Source organism: Telopea speciosissima, chromosome 7, assembly GCF_018873765.1.
Source record: "Telopea speciosissima isolate NSW1024214 ecotype Mountain lineage chromosome 7, Tspe_v1, whole genome shotgun sequence".
NCBI classification, from domain to species: domain Eukaryota; kingdom Viridiplantae; phylum Streptophyta; class Magnoliopsida; order Proteales; family Proteaceae; genus Telopea; species Telopea speciosissima.
The window spans coordinates 10,375,525-10,390,265 of record NC_057922.1 but is presented as its reverse complement, the minus strand read 5'-3'; the positions used below and the strand labels follow the sequence as shown (position 1 = coordinate 10,390,265).

At 37.5% G+C, this 14,741-nt stretch overlaps 1 protein-coding gene across 1 annotated transcript; it reads right to left on the bottom strand.

Annotated features, from left to right (window-relative positions):
• Positions 1–264: 264 nt before the first annotated feature.
• LOC122669346 (GATA transcription factor 9-like) lies at positions 265–14,741 on the bottom strand. The gene is made up of 2 exons (XM_043866094.1): positions 13,957–14,741; positions 265–279 (listed from the first exon to the last, which is right to left on the bottom strand). The coding sequence occupies exon 1, from the start codon at positions 14,691–14,693 to the stop codon at positions 13,992–13,994; it is 702 nt and encodes a 233-aa protein (XP_043722029.1). The 5' UTR covers positions 14,694–14,741; the 3' UTR covers positions 265–279; positions 13,957–13,991.

Below are 14,741 nucleotides of genomic sequence, written 5' to 3'. Positions count from 1 at the left end.
CTACCCTAAGAAAGAGAGCAAACGAGAAGGAAATAAAAGAAATGGGGTCGAACCCAGGTGAGATGGTGGCGGTGCGAGCCAAGAGGAGGACAGCATGGGCGGAGCTACAAAAGAGAGGACGGTCGTCACTACATCCACCAAAAAGGAAGTCCGTGAAGAAGATGATGTTTGATTGCATTGCTCACGTTATAATGACCTCTATTTTTGGATTTCGTCACCCATATTATCATCCCAAGGTGTGCTCAGTTCCTTCTTCTTCTTCTTCTCCTCCTTCTCCTCCTCCTCCTCCATCATTTTAATCATCCACATACCCCAATAAAAATAAAAAAATATAAGATAAATGCAGAGTTTCTACTACTTTTCTTTCTCTTTCTTTTTTCTTTTTGTTATGGTGGGACATGTTGTCACCAAATGCTATGTAACAGTCTTCATAGATGCGTTAAATGATGTTCCTATATAGATAGATTCGTTAAGCTCTGAATCTTCTTTTTCTTTTGAGCTCAATCTTTTTCATCTTCTTCTGAATTGCTTTCATTCTTTTCCCTCGGTTTCTAATTTCTTCTCGCGGGCTGTGTATGGTTGGCAAGATATGAATAGAAAAAAAAAAATTTAAAAAAAATTAATCTTTTTAATTGAAATAAAACATAAATCAATCATTGTATCACTCACCATAGCTTCAAATTCTAATGAAAAAAAGATATACGAGCGTACGTGCAAGGATCCGAAATCTTCAAAATTAAATCTCTCAGATCTCTCAGGATATGATATTTGTTGTTGCCGGTTGACTTTTTTGAGTTTGGACGACTTAGCTGGCCATCATAATAATGAATAATGCTAGCTAGTCGTTACTTGTTTCAATAGCTGTCTGCGACCGACTTCTGACGCTGACTGACATTCTTCTTCTTCTTTCTTCTTTTATTTTCTTTTCTTTCTTTTTTCTTTGTTCTTCTTTTTTTATTGTTTTTTCCCTACCCAAGGGCCCACACGCTAATTACAAACTAAAGGAGAAAACTAAGACAAACCCACAATCTACAACCTATGGGGTAAGGTGGTACAATATTTAATCCTGGAGAATCGATCTCTTGACCCCTTGATCTCCTGAGGGGGCATACACTCAACTTGCAATGCTTCCAACCAATCGAACTAACAATTGTTTGCAACTGACATTCTAATTAAGGTGGCCAATTTTTTTTTTATTTTTTCTAAGAAGGGTTACCAATTTTAAACGAACCTAAATGTGGTTCTAACTATACCAAATTGCCCTACCCTAGTATTTACCCAAACCCAATTAAAAGTCGATTCATAAATAATTATAGAAGATTCAAATTTTTTTCATTTGTAGAAATAATGATGGGCCTCTATCAATGATGTGTAGATGGTGTGGCCTGTTTTTGATCTATGGATCCGAGATCTTTGTTCGTCTCAGTCATGAGTTTCTCACGTTATCCTTAATAAAATTTCTCTTACCAAAAAAAAAATAATGATTGGCCCACAAAAATTGTGCTGAACTTATCCTTCACATGAATAGGACTAAATTTTCCATCTCCGACAGTGAAGGAAGTCTATGTGGACCACGTGTGGACGATGACAATCAGTGAATAGTGAAGGAGTCTAGATCCTGTCCCCTCGTGGTAATTACCCCAGCCCATCTCACATCATCCAAGGGATGTCGAGACCACACCTCAAGAACGGTGAAAAATAATCCACATTTATAGAGGAGAGGTACTATCAATCCTATATAATAAGGGTTGAGAGTAACAATGACCCTAAAATATTGGGGGAAGGGAAGCTTTTGCCTATTGGGTACGTTGAACTGACTTTATGTTCCTAAAAGCCAAGGGACTGGATAAAAGAGTTTCGTTACAAAGGGGGGACCAAGAAGTTATTTCATATGTGGAGAGAGAGAGAGAGAGAGAGAGAGAGAGATAAGAATGCGACACCCGTAGATGTTTATATACTCCACTTGATTGGCTTTGAACGTTACTCACTATGTACGATTATGGCAGCGGATTAGGCTTCTCACTGGTGATTAAGTGGTACATACCACCGAGTTCAGTTTCTTTGTACGTACCAGTAGGTGAACGACATGCGAGAGCCAACCATCTGTCCTATTTTTGTTATTTATAAGGGGAAGAAGGGTTTTTATGGAAACAAAATTAAAATGTGATTGACTCTGAGATGTACAATTCACTTGTTGATACGTGCATATGATCCATTCTTCAAAGTAAGGACACGTAGAAGCATAAATTAATTACTCTACCAGAGACATCCGAGATGATTAACATTCAAGTTTTGATGTTACCCCGGGTTGTAGGAATGTTGCTTTTACCCCAAAGAAACAAAATCTAAAATGATATTTTGGAAAATACTAAAACCTAAGAGGGTATTTATGAACCCAAAGGGAATGAATTATTCAACTTCTGTGGCTGCAATCCCGGGTAGCAGGAACATTCTTGCAACCTAGATAGCGGTAACCTTTTTTCCCCTTATCACCTAGAGTGAGGAGAGAATCTCTTCATCATTATTACACTCATCATCCTGTGAAAAGAGACTCTGGTCGATGAGTGGCGCAAAAGAAAAAGACAACTACTTCCTTAGTTGGTCGGTGTTTTGCTAGTAGAGTGGAGGCTCTTACAAGAGAACCTTTATCCCCTGCAACTCCTTGCCCGATCTAGTTTCCCAAGTGCCCCTAATAGGAGGCGCAATGACCACTCCACCCATGCCTGGGTGGGGTGCACCTCCCTCTTATTATAGGCACCAGGAAACTTTACCGGGTAGGGAACTGCAGGAGATAATTTTTCCTAATTATATTATTTTCACTTTGTATCTTAAGCTAAGCAGTTGACTTTAAAGCAAGTTAGATTGATAAACTTTTTTTTAAAAAATGTAAAAATCTAGAATTCGACAAGGGGTTAATTAGCTTTATCAATTACGATTCAAATAGGTCAGAGTGGGATGGGAATTGGTCTCAAAGCATAATAATTTATTTTGTTATAAGAGGTAAGATTCGTCGATTTGTTGCTATTTCACTGATTAAAAGAAGAAAAAATATAATAAAAACTGAAGATACAAATGCATTCAAGATCAATTTCTCAAAAGAAAGATTTGAAAATGAGGCATAATCTAAATCAGATCAACCGAATCTACCAACTTTGATCCAATTCTTTAAAGTTAAAACCATGACCCCATCACACTAAAAAAGGATCCTCATGCAGTGAGAATGAGACTATTCAGTTACACAACTTTTCCTCACCTGCCCTTTCCTTGTTTTACTAGATTGTTACATGGGTGGCCTGTAGACACACCTTCCGTTCAGATGCAAAGGGGGATACCGTGTGAGAAAGCTTTATAGCCAAAGTTTTAGTGCTGAAGTCAATTGAGTCAAGGCTATTGCTACTTTCTTACATGAATGATATGTTAGTTTGAGCAACTTTCTTTCAAAAAGTGAAGAAAAGTTAGACGCTATATATTTAGCCATAAAAGTATGGGAGAGGGGGAGCGTGGCCCGTGCGAGAGGGTGTAGAAGCATCTTGGGGGCAGGATATCCACCTTTCACAAGTGACAGGCTAGTCATTTTTCCTGCCAACATGTCTGGGTGTGGGCGGTATACTTTCTCACAGAGAACTTTTCTTCTAAGAGTATACGTTCAGAATCAAATCCCTAAACGCAAAGTGCGCCATGCAAATTTACTAAATCCAATAGTTTTACAAATTATCATTGATCGGATAAAGTTTTGTTCATCGAACTTATTAAACCTCCATAATGACATAAATTGATCTGTAACGTTTAATAATGATTAGATGATGTTGTAGACAACTTATCCTCCACTTTTTATTGCAACAAAACTACCACAGGTCAGTTATTTGGTGCATATAAGAAGGATTGCAGACGGAGGCATAGCGTGGATTTGATGGGTTGGAGAAGTCTCAAAGAGCATTCAGGGCAACAAATCAACATGAGGACAAAAGCATAAGCCAGGCCCAGCCCAAGCCCCAGAAAGACCCAAGCAAAATTTGTAGTCAAGAACTTCCCGTCGAGCTAAGAAACTTCCCTACCCTTCACCAATCCCTCGCTAGCTCATCTCTTGTGGTCTCATCCTCTAGAATAATGAACATGAAGCTAAGGACTGGTAAAAGCAAATAGAACAAAGGACTGAAGGTGATTCCCTTACAAAGGAACAAATTGCAGAATAAGCCCAAGTCCAATTAAAAACTTGAAAAGCCCAACTGGTGCTTAGGTTTATAAGGTTGGGCTCAAGCAATTCCTTGTGGACCACCATACCACATGCCAAGAAAAATTAACCTCGATTAGTATAATCTAATTTTCATTGACGTTAGTGACATGCATACAAACTATATTAAATTTCATCAAAAAAAAAAAAAAAACTGTATTAATTACTCTGCCTTATCCAAATTTAAGGCTAAAAAACCTCTCCTTGCATCCTGGCATTGAGTTGAAAATTGAAATCCAAACTAGGTGTTCTTGCTTATTTGTTAAGTGGGCTCAGTGGCATTTCTAATATCTAATAGAGGAGTAAAAAGAACACCATCTATTGGTAAAAGGTGATTTTTGAGCTCTCCTTACTTTATGATTATTCGTTTAGAGTTGTTCATTCTCAGCCAGTGTGGGTTGATTCAAAGACGGCACCATTACATGTTGGTTATTCCTTCTTCCTTCTTCCTCATCTTTCAGGTGGATCTACTGACAAATGTAGCAAAGGAACAAGAAGAACACCTTGATGTGGGTGGTGGTGTATCCGTCTACCAATGGATGCGATCCGATTATGAATCCGGTGACATGGAGAGGCCGGCATGCAAGAGGGTGCCGGTGTCCATTTTGGGCGACCGGTTGAGAGACGGGTGTGTTTTACCATAGATCTTAGAAAAGAGAAGGTGGGTACGAGAGCTGGAAGAGGGAACGAAGAACCTAAGAGTGTCAATTTAGGATCAGAACTGAGAACTAGATCGGAATCGACCCATCCATTAACTTATTGATAGGGATGTAAACAGATCGAATTCGGTTAGATAGTGGCATTATCATATATTCGGGATAATATCCTATCAGTTTTCGAACAGATTTGGATAATTTCTGGATAGTATTTTTTTAATACAGATTCTCCTAAATGGATATGAATATGGATCGAATATGAATTTTCGACTATCCGTTGGCATCTTTACCATTTTTATGATAAAGGTTAGGGTTGAAACTTGAGAGTTCAATGACTATCCTTTCTTCTACTCTTTTTAGTCTTTGGTTTTCTTACGTTTTTTACTTTTGATTTTATCTTAAATTTATTTTAATAGATATGTGATTTCATGTATCACATTGCAAAAAAGAATATATATAAACCAATAGCAAATCTATAAAAAGAATCATATTATCTTAACTTATAAATTTATAAAAATAAGATAACAAAATCCAATAAGGTAACTTAAAAGGATAGACGAACACAGAGATATATTTCAGATATGCTATTAGCGTCGAATTGCTAAACGAATCGAATAATAATCGGTCAGATAGGAGGATTATCATATTCGTATCCGATTAGTTTTGGATAGATTCGGATTCTCCTAAACGGATACGAACGCGGATCGAATACAGATTTTCGAATATCATTTTACATCTCTACTTATTGGTCTGATTTTGAATCTAATTTTTGAAACTAATTAGCTTACTAGTCCGAGACGGTGCTGTTCCAGTTCTCCCAACGGTTCCAGAATTGATAGACTAGAATCGAAACTGCTACATCTGGTATACATTGGGTAAAAACATTGGATTTGTAATCTTTTTTCTTTTTTCTTTTTTAAGCTTTATACATAATAATTACTGTTATGACTGATTACAGGTTTGCAGAAGTCTGAAGAGATCTTCCAACATGTTATGGATTGTTGTTGATACATTGGATTCACATGTGATAGCTAGATAGCATCTTGGATTTATCCATATTAGTTTACATGTCGCGTTTTTTTTTCTGATAACGGAGGATATCCCACATCCTTTGAAATGGGTATAATCCCTTCGGGCCCCCACATGCCATTTCCGCTCCAAAGAGGGTGAGTGGCCCCAAGATTGTTATCAAAGGGATTCAAACCTAGGTAAGACGTTTCATGAGGCACTTTACTCATTACAAAATCACCAATGGACCAACCCCTTGGGGTTACATGTCACCTTCTTTCCTCATTGCCCAACAGTTGCTTCCATAAGCGAAAATTGATTTCTACCTCCGTCTAAGTATCTACAAAGGTCTGCTACAGACATTTACTCCAATATCAAAGGATCCCAAAGCTGCCAACACATAATTCTTTCTTCTCTTGTTGATGTAAAAATTCCAATATCCTCTAGATTTTATGCCAGAACATTAATTTTGGGCACAGTATCCCTAACTAAAGAAACATTAACACAAAACTTCTACAAACCAAAACCTAGTGCTTCTAGTCTATGTAGACCATCATGCTAATACCAGAGCCTTTAAAGATCCAGTGGCATTTGTTGAATGTTTCCTATCTGAGCTTATCAAACCTACCAAAGATCAACAAATAGCTAGTAATAATCAACAATGAACTATAATTGCAAAATACAAGAACTCATCTCCAATTCATAAAGACCATGATTCAGCTGTCACCCATATTTTTTATCTGTCTTCTACATATATTCTCTATACTTACATATGCTTTTATTCCATTTTATATCTAAAACACTCATTTCTTCTGTACATTGATTTGGCATATTTAGATATCTTTATGTTTATGAATGAATATTGAATTATTTGAATGCTTAGAAATATATATTTTGTTATTTGTATCTTTAATTAAGATTTTTTTTTGGAAATTTGGACATTATAGTAGTCCCTCGAATCAATAAGGAATCAGACCAACCATTAGTAACTGATTCTGAATCTCAAGTTTGGAACCTATTAGTTTATTGGTCCAGTTCTGATCTTGACCCCTTAGGGCCGGAACTGTTAAGGAACTGAATAGATTACTTAGAACCATACCAATTTACAGTCCTAAGAGAACTAAGTTCCAAAAAAAAAAAGTAATTTAATTAACCAAAATATTAGATGGATAATTTGGTAAATTGAAACATGTTTTATGTAATGACGTAATTCTTCCTCTAAATTCTCACCAAAAAAAAAACAGCAATTCTTCCTCTGAATTTTGGAGAAGAGTTATGACAGGAATTTAGCAATCAAGGTATTGGTACTGAAGTTGGACTGGCCTTTTCCATTTTATAACTTCTGTTTGTGAGCTTTCTATGATTCTGCTGTGTACGACCTGATTCTGAGGAGGCAAAAGATGACAGGTAAACAGCCTTACATCTTGTAGAAAGGCAAAAACAGCTTCACTTGTCTGAGTTGATTTCAAAATAAGCAAGGTTCGTAATCTCGGATTGCAGATTTTGGCTGGATCGTATCGGTATCGACCCAGACCAAATCCGATCCGATCCTACTGTACAGATAAAGGTAAAAATGTTTAAAAAGAAAAATTGTATTTTTTAACAAAAAAAAAAAAAGATAGATGCAAAAGTGTCATATTTGCCTGAGTTTGGACAATCCCAATCCGATCCAGCTGAGACGATTCGATACAGCAGAGGTTTGTATAGTCTCATACTTCTATGTTTCAGTGTAATATTTGATATTTTTATAAACTATTAAAGGGAAAAAAAAAGGCTGCTTCATCGTGCCCCTACGTCCGAACACGGGTGCATGGTAAAATGATCACCTTGCTCCAAGTTGGATGTAGGGATGTAAACGGATCGGATTCGGATCGGATGTGATCGGAGCCGGATATTCCTTGGTCGAATACGGATACCTCTAAACGGATTCGGATGCGGATCGGATTCGAATTTTCGACCATTCATTTACATCTCTGTCTTGTGTAACCCAGACCTTCCTCCCCCTAACAGATACAATTCACTCTCAATCCACATCTCTTAGATCATGATTCTCTTTTTATCATATTCTAGAACTTGTTTAATCTTCAAAAACCCTCAAAATCATTATTTACTTAATTTTTTATTATTAAGTATTCGGATTTTTTTTCGGACGGATTTTAATCGGAGTATTCGGATTATTTTTCGGATATCTCCAAACGAATACGGATGCCCCTAAACGAATACGGATGCGGATTCGGATTCGGATTTCGGTTATCCATTTACATCCCTAGTTGGATGCTTGGCACGCAATTCCATTGTCTCCCATGTTGGCAAAATAGTCACATAATCAAGTAGCATTCTCTCTCTTATTATTAAAATGTTGAAATAATCTGTGAAAACCTCATGGATCAACATTGATTGGGGCTGAGTTAAGTGGTAAGTGGAGTTGCAGAATACTAATTTATACTTAATAATAGGAAGAAAGTTCTCTATAGAGGAGTGTACAGTCCACACCAAGACCCAGAGTGGGATGAAATGACTACCCCACTCCCATGAAAGGTGAACATCATGCCCTTGTGATATCTATGTGCGCAGTCTCATTGACCTCTGTACCCGCTTAGAACACCAACTGTAACAAATATTACGGGGCATGGTATGGATCTGCTACTTACATGAATTAGTTTAATTACTTTAAAATGTCCTTCAATGCCTTGGAAAATAACCTTTGTTACGTCTTCCCCTTGAGTTTTTTTTTATTGTTTTTTTGATAAAGACGTCTTCCCCTTGAGCCCCTGACCGCATTGTATCAAATAACAAAGGCAATTAAATAATATATCAATACATATATTTAAGCTATGTTTAGTATGCATTCTAGGTCGATATGTTTCGCATTTTCGAGCAGTAAAAATAACTATTTTTATCATTCGAGAATGCGAAATTGACTTGTAATGCATTCTAAGAATACATACCAAACACTAGAGGTGTCAATTCCAGGGCCGACCCGCCAGGCTCGATTGAGCCCGCCCGGTTAAAGCCTGGCCCGGCCTAATTACTAAACGTGTCGGACTTAAGCCTGACACGTTAAGTAATCGGGCGGTCCCGGTGTGGGGTCCTAGCCCGTCGGGCGCCCAATCGGACAGATTGATTCCAGGTCTGACCTAGACCACCCTGTTACAGCCTGACCCTTTAACTTATAAACTACCCCTACCCTTTCTTCCAAATTTCTTTTTTTTTGTTGGGTTTGTTTCTTTGTCAGTCTTTGACATTTATTGGTTGGATACACTTAATGAATGTGAGATGAGGTTTAGTTTTAGTTTTTAGATTTTACTTTGTTAGATGTGCTTCTATTCGGTGTTGTGCTGCTATTTTTTTATTTCTCTCTATTTACTTTGTTAGATGTGTTTCTATTTGGTGTTGTGTTGCTATTATATTTCTTTCTACTTACTTTGTTAGATGTGCTTCTATTCGGTGTTGTGCTACTATTTTAGTTGGGATAAGTTTTATTTGACTTTGAGTTGAGGTGTACAGTGACTACCCAACGGTGTGATGGTTTGTTTGAACTTAAAATTTTGGTTGCATGTCAATTAGTAAGCCCACACCGTTTAGAGACCGTTTAGAGTTAAACGGCTCATTAGCCCGTTTTAGACCCGATTTAGACCCGTTTAGCCCAAATAAGGGTACCCCGATTAAAGACCGAACACTAATCGATCGAAATGAAACCGTACCATGCCCGCCCAAGGCAAGCCCGAATGCTTAAATGGTCAAACACAGTACAACCTGTAAAATTGGTGAGCCCCAGCTAGGCCCGACCAAGCCGGACTAGTTAACACCCCTACCAAACACTACCTAAGAGGATCAAATTGTCCAAACCTCCTGCTAGAGAATAATTATCACCTCCAATTCCTCTAATAGGGGGAGTGGACCCCATATTGAGCAGTGTTTTTAGGCGAGGGATAAGGTGATCATTTTTGCCTCCATATGAGGAATTGGAGGAATTGAAAGGGGCAACGAATTAGAAGGGATAACGATTCCTGCTACATGGGTTCAAACCTGCCAAAATTAAGCAATTAAATTTTAGTACATGTCATTTTCGGATTAATAGGCTTCTTTTGGTTTTTTTGGTAAGAGGATTAATAGGCTTCAAGAACTGTTATTTTGAGTTTGACATTGACTTTCACTAATTGGGAGTTGTTAGGAGGTCATTAAAAAAAATTCCACCGTGTTGTTATTCGTTGACTTACGGGAGGCTAATCAAGTATGGAAGCAACTAATTGAAAGGTTAATTAGAGAATTATTTAAAATAGAAGTTCCTAATTAAAGGTTGTTAATTAATTGCACATCACTTTAGAAGGGTTATCTTCTGTATTGTGTTTGGCGATACTTGCGACAAAACAAGCTACATATAAAGCTGCTTGTTTGCTAGACTATTTATGATATTCTATTCTCTACCTTTCCAGTAAATTCATAAACTATTTCTTTATTCAGAAAGTCGATCAAATCAAGTGAATTGATTCTTAGACTTACATATAGTAATTAAGGAATATATATTTCGCCTTTCTTTTTTTTTTCCTTCATGACTAAGTTTGCGAATTGTTCAAATACGACTGCGAACCAAACTTGTAATTTTATAAATTGACTCCCAAACTTAGTGGATGAAGTGAAACTGAAGGAAGTCTAGGTCAATCTACAAATAATGTAATCCAAAAATCTAACTGAACTGAACTGAACTGTGTATTTAGAAAATATGAGAGAAGAAACTTTGAAAAATCATAACTCCAAGCTCACAACATCTTGCACAAAGACAGACGAGCACGATGAAGAGTTCTTTTCTTTTTAATGGAATTTAATATTGGAGCCCGATACTAGAGACCCGCACTACGTGCCACTTCTTATAAGTGACTTCACTTTGGTGAGGCCAAAGAGAGTTTGACTAGCTTTTGAATGGATTCAGATAATATGACACCATTGTATTCCCATTTGACTAGTTTTTTAGTGGATTCAGATAATTTTTTGAAATTGATTTTGTTAATAAGCACACAAATTGAATATGGGCTTTTTATTTTCATTTACATCTCTAGTGGAGATTACAGAGTATAGTCATAAATCCAGAGAGAGCAGCATTGTGATCTCATTGTTTGCGCTGAGTAACAGAGAGCCAGAGAAGATGAGAAAGTGAACAAATGAATCTACTACCCCACCAAGGTTGATGTCGAAGTGTCATATCTAAAATTACATACATATTCTCATGAATATTTTTTGTCATTCAATTTATTGTTTACTTGTAGTATACAAAGAATTGGTAAGGGTATTATAGTATTATAGAATATCAGTTATAAAACTATGATTTAATCATATTTGTATAATTAGACCTAAATGGGTTGAATAATATCTTGACGTAGTAGGATGTTTGGGGGCTAGATCTTGTTCTAGCACTCATGACCCTCGAATCCTCAAAGTAAAGAAAACCCTTAATTCCAACGAGAAAAAAAGAACAAACAAAACAATTTTATTCATAAACTACAAGATGAATTTTTTTCGTCTAAAACAACCCTTATATAAGGAGGTCGGATTACAAAGGAAAAGGGAGCCTAAATAAAACGTGAAACAAAATAATAATATAGAAAAATAAAATAGGAAACTAACATCCTGAAATTGTGCACAAAACTTCGGAGGCTGTGTACACCCTTTAAATGTATGAAATTGGCTCCGAAACGTTAATCGAGTAAATGAATTCATTGGTTAAGCTATAGAGTACTAGTTGTCATTTTCAAAAAGATATTATGGCTCCCGTAACTCCATCCTAGCAAAAAGTTAGACCGTCTAAAATTGAGTTAGAAAATTAATGTCTTTCATCCGATTGGGTGGGCTTCTGCCGGTCCAATCGATCCAGAAATTCTTCAAAAAGTTTCTCTACATTATATCCGATTTGAAATTAAATTATTTGTATCCATATCTGATTAGCTATAAAACAGATTTGAATATTCTCCATAAGCCCCTTTTTATAATATGGATTCCCCTAATTAAACAGATACACACTGCAATCAATTTATGTCCCTATTAAGTAGTAGTGGTAATAGTATAAAGAGAGAGAGAGAGAGAGAGAGAGAGAGAGAGAGAGAGAGCCCTTTTCATCAATGATACTCACCATTTAGCCAAAAGGCATGAAAAATCACATCCCACATTAAGCTTGTGAATATATGGTAATCGGTATTTTTGGTGGAGGAGGATTATGCTGGAATTGTGTCCATCAAATCCATATTTATACTTTTCAAACTTAATTATTTTCATCATTTTGAAGGGTTGGTTGTTGTCCTTAGGTTCTAATTTAAAAGTTGTTCACGATTAGGGACAGAATTAATGGATATTCCATTCATATAGCACATTGTGTGTTTCAAGGAATGTTGATTCTGAGATACAAGCGTGAATATACATTGAAATGAAATCACACGAAAATATTGAATGGACTACTACAGTTATTAAGGAACAAGGTTCTTATTTGTAGTTTATGATTTATCCTTAGACTTGAAAGTTCATTATAGGTTTTGGTGTACCAAATTATACATTGGTGCATTGGATTCATGGGTTTTGAGTTTTGACTTTGAACGAAAGAGACGCACAATAAGAATCAGCTTCCCTCATAGGAAGAGTGCAAGGAATTGATTATTTAAAAAGTGAGAGGGTTCTATGAGCATGCCGCATAAGGGAGTGCACCAAAGAGGTGCGACAAAACGATATCGTATATAGGAAGGCAGTGAGATCATTTCATATAAGAGAGAGAGAGAGAGAGAGAAGACACAGAGATGCTAGCATACCCTAACTCGGCGGCTCAAAGAACCTTTTACCATTTAAAAATAAGGTAGAGGGTTCACTGTGTGGCCCTTGTGCCAGTCCAGGGGCCAATTATAGCACACACATGAGCATCAATAGGGGGTGGGAGTTTTTGCATTCACAGTGGCAAGGTGATCATTTTCGCCTCCCTTTTGAGTCTTGTTGCAGGAACCATGCTGCTAGGAAGGATTATTTTCCTTAAAAATAAGAAGAATTTTACATTGACTCTGCATGTTACCTCACATGCAAACACGCACGTGCACACACACACACACACAGATGGACATTGTATTAAAGAATTAGATTGGAATCATAGCATCTGATCCTGATTATTGTTGATTTCCATAATCTATTGTATTAAATAATCAGATTGGAATCACGACCTCCAATCTTGATTAATGCCGATTCTCATTTTCTATTTTGGAAGTGGACATGAATGATCTTTAATCTTCAGTTTTTTCCTTCTTCTTTTTTCCCTTCTTTTAATCTATAAAATAATAGAAAATAAAACTATAGTACGGTAAAGACCAAGGAGAGCACACATCCAAATATCAATAGGGCAGGTTTTTTACCTTTTGTAAGGGTGGGGTGATCATTTTGCCCCCTACAAGTCAGGAGGCAGGGTCACACCCCCGAGTTCGATTCCTCTGCATGTACTAACAATGTACATATGAGAGCCAATCACATTTCAATTTTGTTTCCATAAAAACTCCTCCTCCCCTTGTAAATGGCAAAAAAAAGACGGGTGGTTGGCTCTCACTTGTACGTTCACTTGTTGATATGTTCCATTCTCCACACCCCCCCCTTCCATAGAGTTCTTTTTCCCTCTTGTATTTATGTCTATGAAACTTTTAAATAAAAAAAAATTTAAAAATATGTGGCAATCTTTGCTTCTTCAATATCATATTTGCTAGGGTTCATATTGATTCGATTTCAGACAATCCGTGCCTAATCCAGCTTTTAAAACCTTTGGAAGCGAGAGAGATGTTTGAATGATTAAAATGAACAAATCCACCAAAAAAAAAAACACAAAAAAACTAATCTACCATTCTATAAACAAGGGGGAAAGTTTTCGTTCTCCGGTGGAGAAGGGTTCACACACCCATCAAGGGTCAAAACACTGAAAATAATCCTAATTACAAAGGGGAAAAAAAAGTATCCTAACCAACGAAGTTTTTACTTTTATACCTATAAAATAACCCTATAAAGTTATAAAGAGTAAAAATTCTCCTACTTTACCGCTAATACCCCCACTCCCTTTTCCCCACCAGTACAAACGAAGAACTCCCCTACCCATATCTTACCTCCCTCAGCTTCATTATCTTCCTATGACTGTTTGAATGCACCCCATTGTTGAAGCTTGGACTCGCCGCCGGCCGATATTCCGGCACCAACCGACCAGACTTGTACCGCACCCCGCATGCATTACACAGCGTTTTAGGCCCCATGGGCCCCAATCTCCACTGCGGTGTATTATCTACCTCACAATGCGTACACCTCCTCCCCAGCACAACACCACCACTCTTCTCCGGCGCCAAAACCCCACTTTCCGGCAATGAGAGCGACGAGGGACCCTTCATGGACGCCCAAGCGCGTCCACCCACGCGCTTGCTCCTTGGTTTCTTACTGGGTATCACTTTTCTAAGATGCCCATCAAACCCCTTCCTTGGGGTTTCTCTGTTAATGTTCTCTTCAGTTTCTTGCTGTGGGGTCTTTGGAAAACCACTGAAGGAGACGGTTTCACGGTCTGGGCTAGTCGGAATACCACTTAAGGAGATGGAACCGTCGGCAAAATTGGGAAACCACTCTAAATCCTCTATTGGGTCGTCCGGTATGCACAGCTGGCTCTCCGGTAAACCGCTTAAACTTGCTGCAAAACTTCCTAAATCACCCGAACTCAGCATTTGTTTGGTTTCATTTTCTTTCTCTTCAAAGTCGTCCAAGGTGAAGTCCAGGAAGTCACCTGCTTTGTAGCTCTCGTACATAGCCATGAAAGAGAGGAAGAAGCAGAGAACGAAGAAGAAAACAAGAGAGAGAGG

Excerpts from the sequence above, each read along its gene's own strand:
- LOC122669346 (XM_043866094.1), bottom strand. The coding sequence starts at position 14,693 with ATGGCTATGTACGAGAGCTACAAAGCAGGTGACTTCCTGGACTTCACC.